The sequence below is a fragment of the Salmo salar genome, chromosome 07 (assembly GCF_965601325.2).
Source record: "Salmo salar chromosome 07, fSalSal1, whole genome shotgun sequence".
Classification (NCBI taxonomy): domain Eukaryota; kingdom Metazoa; phylum Chordata; class Actinopteri; order Salmoniformes; family Salmonidae; genus Salmo; species Salmo salar.
The window spans coordinates 43255877-43276017 of NC_138297.1; the positions used below are offsets into that span (position 1 = coordinate 43255877).

The 20141-nt window shown below is 46.4% G+C and overlaps 1 protein-coding gene across 1 annotated transcript; it reads right to left on the reverse strand.

Annotated features, from left to right (window-relative positions):
* Nucleotides 1-1963: 1963 nt before the first annotated feature.
* LOC106609213 (uncharacterized) lies at nt 1964-19641 on the reverse strand. Its single transcript, XM_014207740.3, has 5 exons — nt 18766-19641; nt 5457-5648; nt 5028-5184; nt 4298-4480; nt 1964-4145 (listed from the first exon to the last, which is right to left on the reverse strand). The coding sequence occupies exons 1-5, from the start codon at nt 19094-19096 to the stop codon at nt 3869-3871; spliced, it is 1140 nt and encodes a 379-aa protein (XP_014063215.2). The 5' UTR covers nt 19097-19641; the 3' UTR covers nt 1964-3868.
* Nucleotides 19642-20141: the final 500 nt, after the last annotated feature.

The window sequence follows — 20141 nt, forward strand, 5'->3', positions numbered from 1 at the left end:
AGGTACATGACAGCCCGCTTGGAGTTTGCCAAAAGGCACCTAAAGGATTCTCAGACCATGAGAAACAAGATTTTCTGGTCTGATGAAACCAAGATTGAACTCTTTGGCCTGAATGCCAAGCGTCACATCTGGAGGAAACCTGCCACCATCCTTACTGTGAAGCATGGTGGTGGCAGCATCATGCTGTGGGGATGTTTTTCAGCGGCAGGTACTGGGAGACTAGTCAGGATCGAGAGAAAGATGAACTGAGCAAAGTGAAAACCTGCTCCAGAGCGCTCAGGACATCAGACTGGGGCGAAGGTTCACCTTCCAATAGGACAACGACCCTAAGCACACAGCCAAGACAACACAGGAGTGGCTTCGGGACAAGTCTCTGAATGTCCTTGAGTGGCCCAGCCAGAGCCCTGACTTGAACCAATTGAACATCTCTGGAGAGACCTGAAAATAGCTGTGCAGCGACGCTCCCCATCCAACCTGACAGAGTTTAAGAGGATCTGCAGAGAATAATGGGAGAAACTCCCCAAATAAAGATGTGCCAAGGTTGTAACGTCATACCCAAGAAGACTCGAGGCTGTAATCAATGCTAAAGGTGCTTCAACGAAGTACTGAGTAAAGTGTCTGAATACTTATGTAAATCTAATATTTCAGTTATTTTTTATTACTTTGTTTTGCAAAAATGTCTAATAACCTGTTTTTGCTTCGTCTTTATTGATTATTGTGTGTAGATTGATGAGAAGGAAAAAAACAACTTAATCCATTTTAGAATAAAGCTGTAATGTAACAAAAAGTGTAAAAATGAAGGGGTCTGAATACTTTCCGAATGCACTGTATGTCATTTTCTATGCCTTAAACATTGAGGGGGGAATTCTTCACACATTACTCACACTGATAATATCAGGATGTATGACGATAAACCTAACAACTTAAATGACTAATTTCTCTGAACAGGGGAAAACAAAAATCAAATTCACTGAGAATACAATACATAGTATGAAGAAACATTACTCTTAGCCGCAGCTCCGTACTAGACATAGAGAACTGATACTGTTTACTGGTTGTTGGAGAGGAATTGGTGTAATGTTGAGAGTGCGTGGTTTTAGATCATGTCTTACTCATTGTTAGGTAGAAGTTTGGTCCAAATGGGATGTTTGATACTATATTTATTGAATATTATATGAATCATATAAATGAAAATGACCAATTTGGGTGCAATCCAATAGCTTAGCCCTTTATACTCGTAACCGTATACTGTATGGGTTGAAAATGGCAAATTTGGGCACTAATAAGTGCCTAAATTGGAACGTTGTGGCTGTACAGTAACATGCTATACATGACGTCAGAGCTCTGGCTCTGCGCTTCACAGCGCTGTATGCGTTTTGACTGACAGACGTTCTGAACTTGAGCACCGCGCACGACAAGAAGTTGCCCCTATCCCTCTCTGCAAATGTTTGTCGTCTGAGTGAGGGAAAAGCAGGCAGAGATGTAGCTTCATCCAACATAGTTTTTCTGATAGTTGTAATATCAATGTTTATAATCTCCCTTTGTCTTTGTTGATGTATTGATGGATATAGCTACTGTTTACATTTCCCCCTTCATTATACAGGATGTTGTCCAGAACATCGTTTCTCAAACTCTGTCCCGGGGACCACAACGGGTGCACATTTTGTTTTTTGGCCAAATACTACACAGCTGATTCATGTAATCAATTCATCATCAAAGTTTGATTATTTGAATCAGCTGTGCGTAGTGCTAGGGCAAAAACCAAAACGTGCACACTTTGGGGTCCCCGGGACAGAGTGAAACGCTGGTTCAGAGCACGTCAGCATTTTCTATGGGACTAATCTGCTGTGAAAGGTCTCCCCCTGCTGGATAGTGCAGAAATGACAGATGATGGATAAGGCACATGGCTATGGAAATAGGGGTGATGTGGAGACAAAAATACTCCCAGAACACTACATTCAACTAAACAAAAATCTATTTAATCAGTTTTCAGGTAGAAACCAGTTTTCATACAAACATATTGCGGGAATAATCAGTGCAAGGTTCTTGCAATTGCTATTGCCAGGCCGTCAGTAAAATCCATAAAGTGCAGGTAAGTTGGTGACTGTTCCAAGTCTCCTACCACCGTAGAAAAATCCACGACAAAGACTTCAACAACAGGTAAGGAGCTCTCCAATTTTTTTAGTCCAAAGCTTTAGAACAAATGGGGGAAAATAATGGGTGAACTTTGCTGAAATGCCTTCTGATATCATTAAAAGGTCCTGAAGAGTCATTCTGATTCCCATGTAAAATAGACTTTTGAGTGACAAAAATATTACCCATTATATTATTTAGGGATATAAATACTAAACATTTTAGAAAATTACTTTTTCTCTCATGGCTAACTACCAGGAAGTTTGAAAAGACAGGCTGAGTGGACGGGGAGCTTATATTCATGAACTCGCCTTGATCGAGAGCTCTTTTAAATGCCTATGTCAAGAAACTTGGATGCAATGAGCAGTACTGCAGCAAAATCCTCTCTAGCTAATTTGGTGCACAAAGCTACTCAAACAACATTGAAATCACATCAATGATATACATATTTTTTTTTTATACATCTCCCATTTGGAATTTTTCCGGCGCTACGGTTCACATCAGCACTGAAGGATGTGTTGACATGACAACTGTGTCATGGTTCTGAACGACCCGTTCCCCTTTAGTTCCACGCTGGCTGAAGACCTAGCTAGCCAGTGACTAGCTAACACCAGTAGTGAAGTTATCTAGCTCTATAAACCACGCCCCTCTGCAAGCACACTTTCTCCGATGTTGGTTACAAGGCAGTACTTATTTAAATTAGGTAAGAGAATATCATGTTACCATTGGTGTATTAAAACGAGAGCATTAGGGTGATGTCACCTTATCCCCTTAATAATCCTGCTTCCTGAATCCAAGTGTTTGATACCGGGGGTGGGGACCAGTAACTTTATGATCAAACTTTATCAATGTAGAAGAAACAGTCATTTTTCACACTTTGGTCTTCATACTTTCATCCAAATATCCTCCAAATTCATGAAAAACATGATTTTGACTGTTCATGACCTTTAAGAATAATATATTATACACCCATACATGGTATTGGGGATGATTTCTGCATCCATTTTCCTCAGATATGTCCATTCCCTTCTTTGGTCGGTGGCGAGACTTGGTGACCACCGCCAAACAACATCTCACAGTCTTCAGTCAATGACATCAACAAGTGAACTTCAGCTCAGTGTGTCCTGATAGGCCCGGTCTGAGGGTGACTTTGACCAATCAGAAGACTAATAGGAAGAATGCTCTTGTGAAAATGGAGGACACCACAAAAGGACCAAGAGTCTTGACAGGAGACACAGAGAGAATGGTAGAGATAGAAATCCCTTCTCTGCCGTGTAGAGATACACTAGAAACGGCAGAAAGGGCTTCCTCAGTGAGAGAAGAGGCAAGGAGTCAGAAAGTGCTGGAAAAGACCCTCTGGTCTGGTCTGGTCTGGTCTGGTCTGGTCTGGTCTGGTCTGGTCTGTCTGTCTGTCTGTCTGTCTGTCTGTCTGTCTGTCTGTCTGTCTGTCTGTCTGTCCGTCCATATCATACAGTATGTACAGTAACATGTGTCCCATCCATCTATCCTTGCAGTAGTAGAAGCATCTCACTGACAGGGGTCTGAGGACTGTTCTCAAATCACAAATAACACCTTATTCCCTATGTGTTACACTTCCTTTGACCAAAACGTGTATGTTAACTGCATAGGGCTCTGCTCAAAAGTAGCACACTTATTAGGGAATATTTTGTTATTTGATACTTCCTCCTTGACCCTTGACCTACAGAGAGGGAGAGAGAGAGGGGACAGTGACAGTTCAATGGGGCTGCGTTTGCCATGGAACTCGCTGGGGGGTGGAGTTGTGGATAGGATACTGCGGGGTAGGGTACGGGGGCATGTGGTGTGGCTGTGAGGGAGCACATCCAGAGTTGGAGGCAGAGCTGGAGGGCATGTTGTGGAGGTAGACAGGGGCTGTAGGGGCAGTCGGGGCGGTGGGGGTGGGGACTCTCTGCAGCACCACGTGGGGGTAGATGATCTGACTCTCCGCCCGGAACAGACCAGGAAGCGGGGCCTTCAGTAGGCTCTCCTGACTCCTAGAGAGAGAGAGAGCGAGAGAGAGACCTTAGAATCAGTGGATTCTCTACAAACCAATGTATTAGGCGTCTATAAACGGTGCATACAGTAACAGGTTCCAATTTATATTTACAACACGTTTAGGTTCATACAGTAGACCTCAGGTTCTCACTTCTGGTATCCGCGGTTGTCGAAGCCGGCCATGCCCCCCAGGTAGACCGGGCTCTCTGCAGCCAGCCGGAGGTCCGGCCGCTGGGCCAGGTGGAAGATCTTAGGAGGGGGGAACGTGTCCCAATCCCCGTCCTCTCTCTCCAGCCAGCACTCACTACGCCGAGAAGACCGCGTGTCTCTACGCCTGGAGAGAGGTGGTTATCGTCACCTCCATCAATATCACCTCATCAATATCACCTTGAAGTGTGTGTGTCTGTGTGATATCGATACGTTTTCTTATGTACCAAATATGCCAGATGTTGTTGTTGTTGTGGGGGGAGGCCAGAGGGAGGTGTTCATTTTGGAAGTGGGTTGCTCTTTTGACTACTACATGGAGCAGGCACTTGCTGCCAAGTTGCTGAAATACCAGACCCTCGTGTCACGCCTGGACAGCCTTGGTTATCAGTGCAAACTTGTAGTGCTGATATTTGGGAGTCTCGGCCAGGTTGACAGTACGTGCGTTCAGACCGCAGGCCTGCATCGCACAAAGGCAAAGCGTCTAGCGAGGTACTGCTCTGTGTCAGCGGTCAAGGCAGCCTCGCTGTATGGATAAGAAGGTGCTTTCTGTATCCGTAAGTGTCGATGTATCCCGACTGTTATGTGACGTGTAATTTGTGGATTAAAATAAAGCATTTCAAATGTGTGTGTGCGCTTGCCTGCGTCTGTGAATGCGCGCGATGTGCGTACTGTACCTGCTCCTGCCGTCCCTCCTGGTGGCCCTGTCCTTCCCTGTGCGTTCCTGCAGGCAGCAGATGATGAAGGAGAGAGACATTGCCAGGATGACGATGCCACTGACCACCGAGGCCAGCACGGCCACGCGCAGACCCCGGTCCTCTGGCCTCGGGATGGCTGAAGGGGAAGGCAGATCAAGGGAAAGCCAAATTACTTTCACATATCATGTCGCTTCAGATGTATTTTTTAAAGATCTGTGATAACTGCAGGTGTGGGAGCTAGGCGTAGGGAGCTAGGAAAGAAGGGTAGGAGAAACGTGTAGCAGCTAGGAGAAGGGAGTTAGGGAAGGAGGGTATGAGGGTATGAGCTAGGAGAAATGGGCACAGAATAGGGGAAGAGGATTGGAGCTAAAGGGCTAGCTAGGGATTGGACCAGCTGTGTTGTCTCACCCTCACAGACTGGCAGGAAGTTGTTCCACTGGGGTTTGCCTGCCCGGACGCTGCAGGAGATCTTATCACTGCCCACCAGCTGGTAGCCCTCCCTGCACCAGAAGGCCAGCACTGTACCCACCGACACCCCCGTCCCACGCTCTACATAGAACGATCCCCGCCTCGGGGGAAGCACGGACACACACAACAGACCTGGGGAGAGTGGGAGACGGACAGTGAATATGAGAATTACAAAAGCAGAACAAGAGGGGTTGAGAATATATATATATATAATATTAATTTATTACTAATATTCATATCTAGCATAAGGTATAAACTCTCGAGAGGTGTTAAATCTAAAGCTCTCAGAGTAAATTTAACACAGTTTAATTTACTGTTTATAGAAAGAGGACAGAGAGAGATTGAGGAAAATATACGTTTCAAGGAGAACAAGGCTGGGCCTATTGTGCGACGCCCTATCGGACTCCCAATCACGGCCGGTTGTGATACAGCCTGGAATCGAACCAGGGTCTGAAGTGACGCCTCCAGCACTGAGATGCAGTGCCTTAGACCGCTTCGCCACTCGGGAGTCCCTTAAGTATCAGAATGGGTGATTAATAATAAATGGGTCTTAAATACATCTAAAACTAAAAGCATTGTATTTGGTTCAACACATTCTCTAAGACCTAAACCTCAACTGGAGTTGTACATAAAGGGTGTGGCTGTAGAGGCAAGTTCAGGAAGCTAAACTCCTAGGTATACCTTTGGATGGTCAATTACAGTATCACGGGTCAAGTCATATTGACAAATTTGTTGTGAAGATGGGGAGGAGTATATCTGCTATAAAAATATATTCTTTGTTTTTGACAAAAGAAAATCAACTGTGCTAATTGTTCAGGCTCTGGTCTTGTCCCATCTTGATTACTGTCCGGTAATATGGTCAAGTGCAGCAAAGAGAGACCTAGCAAAGCTGCAGCTGGCTCAAAACAGAGCAACAAAAAACAACAGCTCATGGCACATTAGGGACTATGAAATGACACACACAATCACACACAGGCACACTAACACACTCTAACAAGAACAATCTACACACACATTCTTTTTTAGTTGTATTGTTTATATATCATTCTATTTTACATTTTGTGGGACTGTTTCCATCCAGACTTTTTATACAAGTAAAGTACGTAGTATAAGAAATGTCACGACAGGCCTGATGGAAACAGCAAATTTATCGGTAAACTTTCCAAATGTCCACAAAACAAAATACGCAAGGTGGGATCTTTTTGTGTCGGCACAATTAATTATGCGAGAAATGGTGGTGGAAACGTCTTTATACGCAAATATTGATATAATAGCCATCGTATCGAAGTAAACTTGGAGTCACGCGATGATATGTTGTGTGGTCCTCCCACTACGACTCGGGAAAGCATGCAGTTTATTAGGCTACAGATGAAATAAATGATGATGAACTTCACAGGGAGGTGAAAGTGCAAGGTGATGAGCTTGATGCTCCTTACCAATAAATATTGAGGGTCTTATTCTGGTGACACGGTGATCAATGCTTGGCTGCCGTTTGACAAATATAATCTTCTGTCCATAATAATCTCATGATGCAGTAGGCTAAACCCGCACTGTATCTGCAAACTGTTGGCTAGAGTGCATATGCCAAGACCAGAGCGGGCACATTCGCTATATAATGCAAAAAAAAATTGTTACAAAACCATCCGTTTTTATTCGGGACATGGGAATTGACTTTCAAAAGTAATTTTTTATGTGCGCTACGCCATCACCCACAACCTTTTATCCGCAACAAGTCAATTTGATGGAAACCCATCTCTTGTGGGAAAATGTGCATATTGTTAATATGCGGATTTTTGAATATTTACAAAAAAATCTGGCGCCAATTGGATGGAAAGCTAGCTAGTGTATCAGTGTTTTGCTACTTGTTTTATGTTTTTCTGTGGACCCCAGGAAGAATAGTTGTTGTTTCGCAAAAGCAAATGGGGATCCGAATGAACCAACAAACCAATAAACAATCGATTCAGCAGAGAGCAGTACTGATGCTGAGTTGTAATGTTATGTTATTCCTGTCTTGTGATGTTATTAGTGCTCTAAGACCCTGAAAGCACGCAGGCGGCTGTCTGCTGATTAGATATGACAGATGGGAGGATTTCTGTTCTGCAGCAGTGCAGGGGGGGGGGGGGGGGGGGGGGCTAGAGAGAGAGAGAGAGAGAGAGAGATAACCACGTGGGGATGAAGGATGTTGATACTACTGCACTAGGGCTTTACTCTTGCTCTCTCTTTTCCCAAACACACACACTGTCACGATTGTGTGGAGAGATGGACCAAGGCGCAGCGTGATTAAAGTTCCACATCTTTATTTAGTGCGAACTTCCAAACAAAACAAGAAAACAATCAACGAACCGTGACATCAGCGGTGCTACATGCACTTAACTCAAAACAATATCCCACAAACACAGGTGGGAAAACGGCTACCTAAATATGATCCCCAATTAGAGGCAACAATTACCAGCTGCCTCTAATTGGGAACCATACCAAGCACACCAACATAGAAATAATAAACCTAGAACACCCCTAGTCACACCCTGACTTACTATACCATAGAGAACCAAGGGCTCTCTATGGGCAGGGCAGGGCGCCACACACACACACACACACACACACACACACACACACACACACACACACACACACACACACGCTGCATGAAAGCCAAGACAGGCACACATACAAACATGTGAATAACAATATGACAGACATGGGTGCAGTGTCCACAGCAGTTCATTTCCCATACTGAGTCTAATATAGGACTAATTCTGCATCACCATGCAGCATCTGCTTGCATATATTCATGCCCTGATACACACAAACACACAGGCACACACACACAAAATCAGGCACACACTCACGTACACACCAGCCGAGCTTAGACCTGAGTCATCATAGAGTTTAATCAGGAATGCAGCCCCTAAGCCATATGCCTCCCCTCCCCACACACGCACGCACGCACGCACACACACACACGCACACACACACACACACACACACATGTGACACACACAGTCTATATTAGTAGGCCAACAGCGCAATGAGTTATTGGGATGTTCCCTGCGCAGCTCAGAAAATTCCACTTTAATATCTTGTGGAGTAGACTTTGGACTGCCATTAGAGTATTTATATTGTTGTGTTAGACCGCTGGGTTTGGCTACTGGGTGAATGTTGGGTCTGTCTCATTCTGATCAGCTTATCTCCAGTGGGCCGCCATTCACAGGGCTTAGCTGGCATGGCAATACTGTGGGCTGCCAGCAACCTGGCAACCTGACTCTCACAACATAACAACTGCCCCTTTCTTCTCTCTTCTTGATGTTCCCTCTATCCCTCTCTCTTTGTCCGCCTCAGGGTCCTCACAGATAGGCGCTCAGAATAGTGCCTGATTAAATAAAGATTAGGCCCACCATTAAAGATTCATCCACACACAAAAACACTCACATTCTCTCGCACGCACGCACACACGGCCACACGCACACACACACACACACACACACACACACACACACACACACACACACACACACACACACACACACACACACACACACACACACACACACACCACACACACACACACACACACACACACACACACACACACACACACAAACTCACTCTCCGCTCGGAGCTGCTTCACTACTGACCACACAGTACACTCCCTGAGTTGCCCTGCAGCAAGGCAGAGAAGGCTGTTGTACCACCTGGCATGTGACACACCCCAGAGGCCACGACAACCTCTATAATCTAGATATGATCCCTTCTGTACCATTGCATCATCCCTCCATCTGAATTAGTGTTGCAAAATTCCGGTAACTTTCTTAAAATGCCAGGTTTTCCAGAAATCCTGGTCGGAAGATTCCCTAAACAGAGGTGAATAAGCAGTAAATTCAGGATCCTTCAAAAAGGTTTTCTGGATTTTGGGGAAAGTTACTGGGATTTCCCACATAAAAAATTACTATAATATACTATGGTATAAATACTATAGTATTTATTGTAGTGTTTTTACAGACTATAGTATTTACTGTAGTGTTTTTGCAGACATTACTGTAGTATTTTTTTATGCTGCTTCAGCAAAAGCAATTGGGCATCCGAATGAACCAATGAACAAATAAACCAATAGACAAGCAATCCAGCAGAGAGCAGTACTGATGCTAATGCTGAGTTGTAATGTTACGATATTTCTGTGTTGTGATGTTTGTTTTGTGGATAATACAGCAGTATTTACTGTAGTATTCTATTAGAATGCTACAACATTCTATAGTAAGTATTACACATGATCGAGGGATACTACAGTGTGGAAGTACTTTAGTATTCTATAGTAAACTGTAATATTTTTTTCATGCGGGTTCACAACCCTAAAGCTGAGTAAGCCCTATTGACCCTCTAATACATGCAGGGATGGAGGCTGAACCACCTGGCCTGGTGATCTATTGTCTTTTGTTTCGGACAGTCAGCCTTCCGCTAAACAAACTGCCCTCTTGTTTATTTTTGTATTCTCTCTCTCTCTTTTCTCACTCCTCTATCTCTCTTATTTCTCTCTCTCTCTCTCTCTCTCTCTGTCTGTCAGGGATGTCTCTCTGTAGTAAACCTTCCAACTCCCACACTGACCGACGTCATAGGCTGACTGTGCTCTCTCTCTCTCTCTCTCTCTCTCTCTCTCGCTCCCTCTCTCTTTCTCTCATCCCTCTCTCCATCAGAGCGTGATGCAGCAGCAGTCTATTCCTGTGGTCTCTCTCTTCACTACTCTCTGACACGGCCAATGATCTAATCCCCTTAACACTCCCTGTACCGTGAGAGGGGTGAGGCAGGGATAGAGGAATGACAGGGATGAGTGGAAACAAGGTCCTGCCCTCCTTCACTGAAGAACCTTCTATTTCGCAGAGTCCTCGCCGAGTTTTAGAGAGCCCTTGACGTGTGTATCTCGTTCTCACTCTCGCTCTCTCTCTCTCTCTGTTATTTTAAGAACGAATGGAGGGATGAGAGGAGAGACGGTGTTCCGGGTGCTGCACTTTCCCGGTCTAACCCCCTGACAATAACCGACGATAACTTTATCTCGAGAACTATATTTGTTTTCTCTCTCCCTTCCTCACTCCAACGTTACCTCTCTCTCTCTGTTAAGGGGTGGACCTGGGCCTTGTGAGGCTGGAAGTATCGGTTAAACATAGCTCAGGTCTTCTGGCCATGCAGTGAACAGTAATAATAGGTCTGGTTGTGTTCCAGCGGAGGATGCTGAACAGACTGACAGCAGCTAGAGCTCCCCAGTTAGAATGTCTGCATTGTTTTAGCCGTGGAACATGGATCAGGAGAGTCAGTTCTATTAACCCTCTGTCCATTAACCCTCTGGGCGGAACTACACGCTAATGTACAGTATTTTGTAACAAGATACTTTCGAGAGCTTTGTATTTTCAAAATACTTTTCTATAAGAATCATTTAAGCGGTTTACAATTTTGGGGCCCCTTTTCATCCTGCCAGTGGTGTAAAAAGTACCCAATTGTCATACTTGAATAAAAGTAAAGATACCTAAATAGAAAATGACTCAAGAGGAAGTCACCCAGTAAAACACTACTTGAGTATTTGGTTTTAAATATACTTCAGTATCGAAAGTAAATTTAATTGCTCAAATATACTGTCACAAAAAATGTCGTACTCGTCACGGAAAATGTCGTACTGGAGAGAAGAGGACCAAGGCGCAGCGAGAATGTGAATACTCATGGTTTTAATTTTTAAAAAAGGAGTAAAGTATTCACTGACAAAACAATAAAGATGACGACAGCAACAGTTTTACAGGCTATACAAACGCAGTGCAAAAACAACTACCCACAACCCCAAAGAAAAACACACACACCTATATAGGACTTCCAATCAAAGGCAACTCAACACACCTGCCTTCAATTGGAAGTCCCAATCACCAACAAACATTCACACACACAAAACTGCCACGTCCTGACCCCAAAACTAATACAATAGCTCCATCTGCTGGTCAGGACGTGACAGTACCCCCCTCAAGGTGCAGACCCCGGAATGCACCTACCAACAGAAAACACCAACAACAAAAAAATCCCCAACAAAAACCCATTAAACAATAACCCCTAAACAATAAGGGAGGGAAGGGAGGGTGGCTGCCGTCAACGACGGCACTGTGCTACACCCTCCCTCCCCAACCCACCTATCCTGGAGGTGGCTCAGGTGCAGGACGTGGACCTTGCTCCACCCTCGGCGTCGCCCACTTTGGTGGCGCCGATAGCTGCGCCGGGCAGACGGGCCACTCGGGCTGGACCGGAGGACAGGGGGGCCCCTCGGGCTGGGCCGGAGGACAGGAGGGCCACTCGGGCTGGGCCGGAGGACAGGAGGGCCACTCGGGCTGGGCCGGAGGACAGGAGGGCCACTCGGGCTGGGCCGGAGGACAGGAGGGCCCCTCGGGCTGGGCCGGAGGACAGGAGGGCCCCTCGGGCTGGGCCGGAGGACAGGGGGGCCCCTCGGGCTGGGCCGGAGGACAGGAGGGCCACTCGGGCTGGGCCGGAGGACAGGGGGGCCCCTCGGGCTGGGCCGGAGGACAGGAGGGCCACTCGGGCTGGGCCGGAGGACAGGAGGGCCCCTCGGGCTGGGCCGGAGGACAGGAGGGCCACTCGGGCTGGGCCGGAGGACAGGAGGGCCCCTCGGGCTGGGCCGGAGGGCAGGAGGGCCCCTCGGGCTGGGCCGGAGGACAGGAGGGCCCCTCGGGCTGCCGACGACAGGGCCTCTGGCAGCCCCGGCAGGAGGGCCCCTGGCGCCAGGGCAGTCTGGGCCGGAGGGCAGGAGGGCCCCTCGGGCTGGGCCGGAGGGCAGGAGGGCCACTCGGGCTGGGCCGGAGGGCAGGAGGGCCACTCGGGCTGGGCCGGAGGGCAGGAGGGCCACTCTGGCAGCTCCGGGCAGTCGGGCCACTCTGGCAGCTCCGGGCAGTCGGGCCACTCTGGCAGCTCCGGGCAGTCGGGCCACTCTGGCAGCTCCGGGCAGTCGGGCCACTCTGGCAGCTCCGGGCAGTCGGGCCACTCTGGCAGCTCCGGGCAGTCGGGCCACTCTGGCAGCTCCGGGCAGTCGGGCCACTCTGGCAGCTCCGGGCAGACGGGCCACTCTGGCAGCTCCGGGCAGACGGGCCACTCTGGCATCTCCTGACTAGCGGGCGGCTCTGGCGGCTCCTGACTAGCGGGCGGCTCTGGCGGCTCCTGACTGGCAGGCAGCTCTGGTGACTTACGACTGGCGGGCAGCTCTGGCGTCTTACAACTGGCGGGCAGCTCTGGCGACTTACGACTGGCGGGCAGCTCTGGCGACTTACGACTGGCGGGCCGCTCTGGTGAATAACGACTGGCGGGCAGCTCTGGTGACTCTTGACTGGCGGGCCGCTCTGGTGACTGTTGACTGGCGGGCAGCTCTGGTGACTGTTGACTGGCGAGGCTGGGCTGACGCACTAGACGCCTGATGTGTGGGGCTGGTACTGGATGTGCCAGCCTGGAGACACGCACCTCAGGGCTAGTGCGGGGAGCTGGCCTGGGGCTCCATCCTTGCCCCGTCAAACAGCCCTTGTGCCCCCCCAATTTTTTTTATTGTGGCTGCCTCTCGGGTTCCCTTAGCTCCCTTAACTTGTCCTCCCAGGTCCATCCTTCCTCCTCGTTCGTCCGCTGCTTGGTCCTTTGGTGGTGGGTAGTTCTGTCACAAAAAATGTCGTACTCGTCACGGAAAATGTCGTACTGGAGAGAAGAGGACCAAGGCGCAGCGAGAATGTGAATACTCATGGTTTTAATTTTAAAAAAAGGAGTAAAGTATTCACTGACAAAACAATAAAGATGACGACAGCAACAGTTTTACAGGCTATACAAACGCAGTGCAAAAACAACTACCCACAACCCCAAAGAAAAACACACACACCTATATAGGACTTCCAATCAAAGGCAACTCAACACACCTGCCTTCAATTGGAAGTCCCAATCACCAACAAACATTCACAATAAAAAAAAAAGCATATGTGTTTAGCGAGTATACCAGATCAGAGGCAGTAGGGATCACCTGGTATGTTCTCTTGATAAGTGAGTGAATTGGACCATTTTCCTGATCTGCTAAGCATTCAAAATTGAACTAGTACTTTTGGGTGTCAGGGAAAATGTATGGAGTAAAAAGTACATTATTGTCTTTAGGAATGTAGTGAAGTAAAAGTAAAAGTTGTCAAAAATATAAATACACTACCGGTCCAAAGTTTTAGAACACCTACTCATTCAAGGGTTTTTCTTTATTTTTACTATTTTCTACATTGTAGAATAATAGTGTAGACATCAAAACTATTAAATTACACATATAGAATCATGTAGTAACCAAAAAAGTGTTAAACTAGTCAAAATATATTTCATATTTGAGATTCTTCAAATAGCCACCCTTTGCCTTGATGACCGCTTTGCACACGCTTGGCATTCTCTCAACCAGCTTCATGAGGTAGTCACCTGGAATGCATTTCAAATAACAGGTGTGCCTTGTTGATAGTTAATTTGTGGAATTTCTTTCCTTCTTAATTAATGCGTTTGAGCCACTCAGTTGTGTTGTGACAAGGTAGGGGGTGGTATACAGAAGATAGCCCTATTTGGTAACAGACCAAGTCCATATTATGACAAGAACATCTCAAATAAGCAAAGAAAAATGGCAGCCCATCATTATTTTAACACATGATTTCAGTTAATAAGGAGAATTTCAAGAACTTCAAGTGCAGTCGCAAAAACCATCAAGCGCTATGATGAAACTGGCTCTCTTGAGGACCACCACAGAAATGGAATACCCAGAGTTACCTCTGCTGCAGAGGATAAGTTCATTAGAGTTACCAGCCTCAGGAATTGCAGCCCAAATAAATGCTTCACAGAGTTCAAGTAACAGACACATCTCAACATCAACTGTTCAGAAGAGACTTTGTGAATCAGGCCTTCATGGTCGAATTGCTGCAAAGAAACCACTACTAAAGGACACCAATAATAAGAAGAGACTTGCTTGGGCCAAGAAACACGAGCAATGGACATTAGACCGGTGGAGTCCAATTTTGAGATTTTTGGTTTCAACCGCTGTGTCTTTGTGAGACATGGTGTGGGTGAACGGATGATCTCTGCATGTGTATTTCCCACCTTAAAGCATGGAGGAGTAGGTGTTATGGTGTGGGGGTGCTTTGCTGGTGACACTGTCTGTGATTTATTTAGAATTCACACTTAACCATCATGGCTACCACAGCATTCTGCAGCGATAAGCCATCCCATCTGGTTTGGGCTTAGTGGGACTATCATTTGTTTTTCAACAGGACAATGACCCAACACACCTTCAGGCTGTGTAAGGGCTATTTGGCCAAGAAGGAGAGTGATGGAGTGCTGCATCAGATGACCTGGCCTCCACAACCCCCCAACCTCAACCAAATTTAGATGGTTTGGGATTAGTCGGACAACAGAGTGAAGGAAAAGCAGCCAACAAGTGCTCAGCATATGTGGGAACTCCTTCAAGACTGTTGGAAAAGCATTCCAGGTGACTACCTCATGAAGCTGGTTGAAAGAATGCCAAGATTCTGCAAAGCTGACATCAAGGCAGACACTCTTATTACACCATAACACCATAGTACCCTCAAATCTCATCACTAAACTAAGGATCCTGGGATTAAACACCTCCCACTGCAACTGGATCCTGGACATCCTGACAGGCCGCCCTCAGGTGGTGAGGGTAGGTAGCAACACATCTGCCACGCTAATCCTCAACACTAGAGCTCCCCAGGGGTGCGTGCTCAGTCCCCTCCTGTACTCCCTGTTCACCCACGACTCCAACACCATCATTAAGTTTGCAGACGACACAACAGTGATCACCGACAACGACGAGACAGCCTTTAGGGAGGAAGTCAGAGACCTGGCCGGGTGGTGCCAGAATAACAACCTATCCCTCAACGAAACCATGACTAAGGAGATTATTGTGGACTACAGGAAAAGGAGGACCAAGCACGCCCCCATTCTCATCGACGGGGCTGTAGTGGAGCAGGTTGAGAGCTTCAAGTTCCTTGGTGTCCACATCAACAACAAACTAGAATGGTCCAAACACACCAAGACAGTTGTGAAGAGGGCACGACAAAGCCTATTCCCCCTCAGGAAACGAAACAGATTTGGTATGGGTCCTGAGATCCTCAAAACGTTCTACAGCTGCAACATCGAGAGTATCCTGACTGGTTGCATCACTGCCTGCCAGTACATCACTGGGGCTAAGCTGCCTGCCATCCAGGACCTCTACACCAGGCGGTGTAAGAGGAAGGCCCTAAAAATTGTCAAAGACCCCAGCCACCCCAGTCATAGACTGTTCTCTCAACTACCGCATGGCAAGCGGTACCGGAGTGCCAAGTCTAGGACAAAAAGGCTTCACAACAGTTTTTACCCCGAAGCCATAAGACTCCTGAACAGGTAATCAAATGGCTACCCGGACTATTTGCATTGTGTGCCCCCCGACCCCTCTTTTTACGCTACTGCTACTCTCTGTTTATCATATATGCATGGTCACTTTAACTATACATTCATGTACATACTACCTCAATTGGGCCGACCAAACAGTGCTCCTGCACAGTGGCTAACCGGGCTATTTGCATTGTGTCCCACCCACCACCTGCCAACCCCTCTTTTACGCTACTGCTACTCTCTATTCATCATATATGCATAGCCACTTTAACCATATCTACATGTACATACTACCTCAATAAGCCTGACTAACCGGTGTCTGTATGTAGCCTCACTACTTTTATAGCCTTGCTACTGTATATAGCCTGTCTTTTTACTGTTGTTTTATTTCTTTACCGACCTATTGTTCACCTAACACCTTTTTTTGCACTATTGGTTAGAGCCTGTAAGTAAGCATTTCACTGTTGTATTCAGCGCACGTGACAAATAAACTTTGATTTGATTTGATCAGACTCCTGATACCAATGCAGGGTGCAGTGGTGTAAAATACTTAAGTACAAATACTTTAAAGTACTACTAAGTCGTTTTTGGGGGGTATCTGTACTTTACTTTACTACACTAATGGTCAAAATATGTGGCTATTTGAAGAATCGCAAATATAAAATATATTTTGATATGTTTAACACTTTTTTGGTTACTACAGGTTTCCATATGTGTTATTTAATAGTTTTGATGTCTTCACTATTATTCTACAATGTAGAAAATAGTAAAAATAAAGCAAAACCCTTGAATGAGTAGGTGTTCTAAAACTTTTGACCATTAGTAAAGTAAAGTAAAGTACAGATACCCCCCAAAAACGACTTAATAGTACTTTAAAGTATTTGTACTTAAGTATTTTACACCACTGCACCCTGTATTGGTATCAGGGGTCTGATGGTGCTATGGTGTGATAAGAGTGTCTGCTAAATGAACTAAATATAAATGTAAGGAAAAATTGCAAAGCATGCTGAGTATTATTCTAATGAGCTCCGCTGCAAAACAAGGCCAGTGTGCTTCGCAGTTCATTTTGGTATTTACCACATATCACATTAAGTAAAACGTTTCTGTAACCGTTACTGAGAATGTTCTTGCTGTTTCTCCTGGCTACTTGCAAATGTACTTTGTATTTTGAAATACATGTCACGACTACTGCCGAGGGTAGTTCCTCTCCCTGTTCGGGTGGCGCTCGGCGGTCGTCGTCACCGGCCTACTAGCTGCCATCGATCCCCTTTTCGTTTTTCTGTTAGTCATGTCTTTATTAGTTGCACCTGTGTTCTATTAGGTAATTAGTGGTGTTATTTAAGCCCGCCTCTCCACCTGTTCTGTGTGCGGGCTTGTTACGTGTTTTCACTGTGTATCGTGTTGTGTATCGGGAGTATCGTGTTGTGTATCGTGTTGTTGGACTTTGGGTTTGTTACGTTGTGTTTGGGCATTTTTCCTCTTTTGTGGTACTTATTAAATATATATTGTACCAAACATTTTTCTGCCTCCTACGCCTGACTCCACACCCACGACGTCCAAGCGTTACAATACATGTATTTTTATTTTAAAATAGTATACTTGACAAAATACAAGTATTTTGTAGTTCATTTTGATAGTTGATCTTTATGGTAAATTGTAATTGTGTTTTGTAATTTTTGCCCATCCCTGTGCCACAACTGCATTATACAAACTCTCCCCTGCTAGCAAAACAACTAATGGAATGGAAAAGGGAGATAAAGTAGGGAGATAAAACTACAAATCTATCACTTTCATTGACCCCCTAATGGCAATAACAATATGCCGTTTACAGAGTGTACTGGTAGGGACCAGGGCAGTCTAGTCACATGGGAGCTGATCCGGATTCTGCCCAGAAAGAGTGTGATCTATCAGGCTTTGAGAGGAGAGGGCTAAGGGGAAGTGTGCTGTTGACCAGCGGGATTTCAATATAAAATATTTATTCCCAATGGGAGAGAGAGAGAGCGAGAGAGAGCTGCTGTTATGAAACCAAACTGTGTTTTTTTTAAACCTTTAAGGAGATTTGCATCGTTGTGGTTAGTGTGTGTCCATTGCTGTATGTGTGTATGCACGTGTTTATGCCATGCATGTGCGGGTGGTGGTGGGACTGTGTAATAGTGTGTGAGCACTTAGTGTGTGTGTAATAGTGTGTGAGCAATAGGTGTGTGTGTGTGTGTGTGTGTGTGTGTGTGTGTGTGTGTGTGTGTGTGTGTGTGTGTGTGTGTGTGTGTGTGTGTGTGTGTGTGTGTGTGGTGTGTGTGTGTGTGTGTGTGTGTGTGTGTGTGTGTGTGTGTGTGTGTGTGTGTGTGTGTGTGTGTGTCAGAGACAGAGAGAGAATGGCATGCTCCACTAACTGCTAACTCATTCAAACAGCAGCACCATAATGGCATCTTGATGATTTCTCTTTAGGCAGTGCAGCTGAACCATGGACATAATGAGACATCACAACCACAGCATCTGAAGCCACGAACACCCCAGGCTCTAATTAGGAAGTTCTGAGTCTGAACTGCTTCACATTGGATTCTAATAAAGTTAAGATAAGTCAATAACACTTGCACACTACTCAAGCTCTCATATGATGGCTGATACCGCCATTCTGTGTACAGATAGGCGAACCTTCACAGACGTACACGTGGACAAACAAGCAGGCACTCAGGCCTACTTACACTACAGTTGCACTTGCACCTGCAAGCATAAACACTGTAGTACTTTACACCACAAACATAACACAAGTTTGTATGTAGTATTAGTTTGTAGCAGTATTAGACATCAGTCCAGGAGAACTCGGACTCACCTGTGTGGTTGCTGGTAGCTGCCTGTGACTCTAACTCTGTTGGGGACTCAGTCTGTAGCTCAGGCTGTGTCTGTAGCTCTGTCTGTGTCTCTGCCACAGTCTGTGCCTCTGTCCGTAGCTCTGGCTGGGTCTGAAACTTTGCAAGTGTCTGTGCCTCTGTCTGATGGTCTGGCTGTGTCCGTACTTCAGTCTGTGTCTCTGTAGAAATGGGAGGATCAGAGGTGGTCTCTTGGAGGAGGGGGCTGACCGACGAGCATGCAACCAGGGCCAGTGCACACGCCAGGGGCCACATCAGGGCCCACCCACACAGGGGCCTCCCACCTCTAGACATGGGGACAGGCAGGAGAGGAAGATACCAAGATGTCCTCAGTAGCACTAGATGTCCTTTCTCCGTCACTCTCTCATGGCCAGATGACACTCACAGCTGGTCCCTTACCGTCCCGCCACTTGAGGTCTCCCAGCAAAAGCTGCAGAAACACAGCGTTCTTCAAATCACTTCCTTTCGCAGTGTCCTGTCCTCTTCCCAGTCCTTGTCTCGTCTCTTCACTCCCTCAGTGGAGACAAAGACGTCTGTGTGTTGTCCATGTCGCTGGTGCGCTGTGGTTCGTAGCCCCTCTGTAATCTGCCTGTCCCTGCAATCTCTGCTCCCTGCTTTGCTCTCCGTTTCCTGATTTTCTCTCTCTCTTTCTCCCTCTACTCCCTCTCTCTCTTTACTCTCTGCCTCTGTCCCTTCTCTCTATGTCATCCTCTCTGCTTTCCCTCTCTCCCTGCTCCCTGTGATCCCCTGTTCTGACGGCAGCTCTTGCGTAACGTAACCCGCTGTGGAGTGGTAATTCATGCACTCTTAAATCCTGATATTCCTGGTCGCTGCTCCCCCCTCCCTCTCTCTTCCCCCCTATCCTCCCACCCTCTCTCTCTTTGTCCCAGGGCTGAGCGAGTGAGTGAGTGAGAGTGAGAGTGAGAGTGAGGAGAGAGAGAGAGAGAGAGAGAGAGAGAGAACGAACAGATCATGTTTCAAAGGTAAGTGGATCCATGCAAAAAAAAAGAACAGTTTGCAGTATTGAGAAAACTGCATAAGCAGCCAACAGCATCGGCCAGCATCACCTCTGGGACAAAGCACAGAACAGGACACTGAGCGCTGCAGTATGCTCATTACATCGATAATGATATGAAAATGATACTGTGCTGTTTCAAGTAAGAACACAATGCTAAGGTGCAAAGTCACAATTCCCATCTATAACGAATCCTAGGGAGATGGGTTAGGATGAATCTCTTCTTTCAAGGACTCGATCATGGACACTCTTACTGACAGTTGTGGCTGCTTTGTGTGAAGTATTGTTGTCTCTACCTTCTTGTCCTTTGTGCTGTTGTCTGTG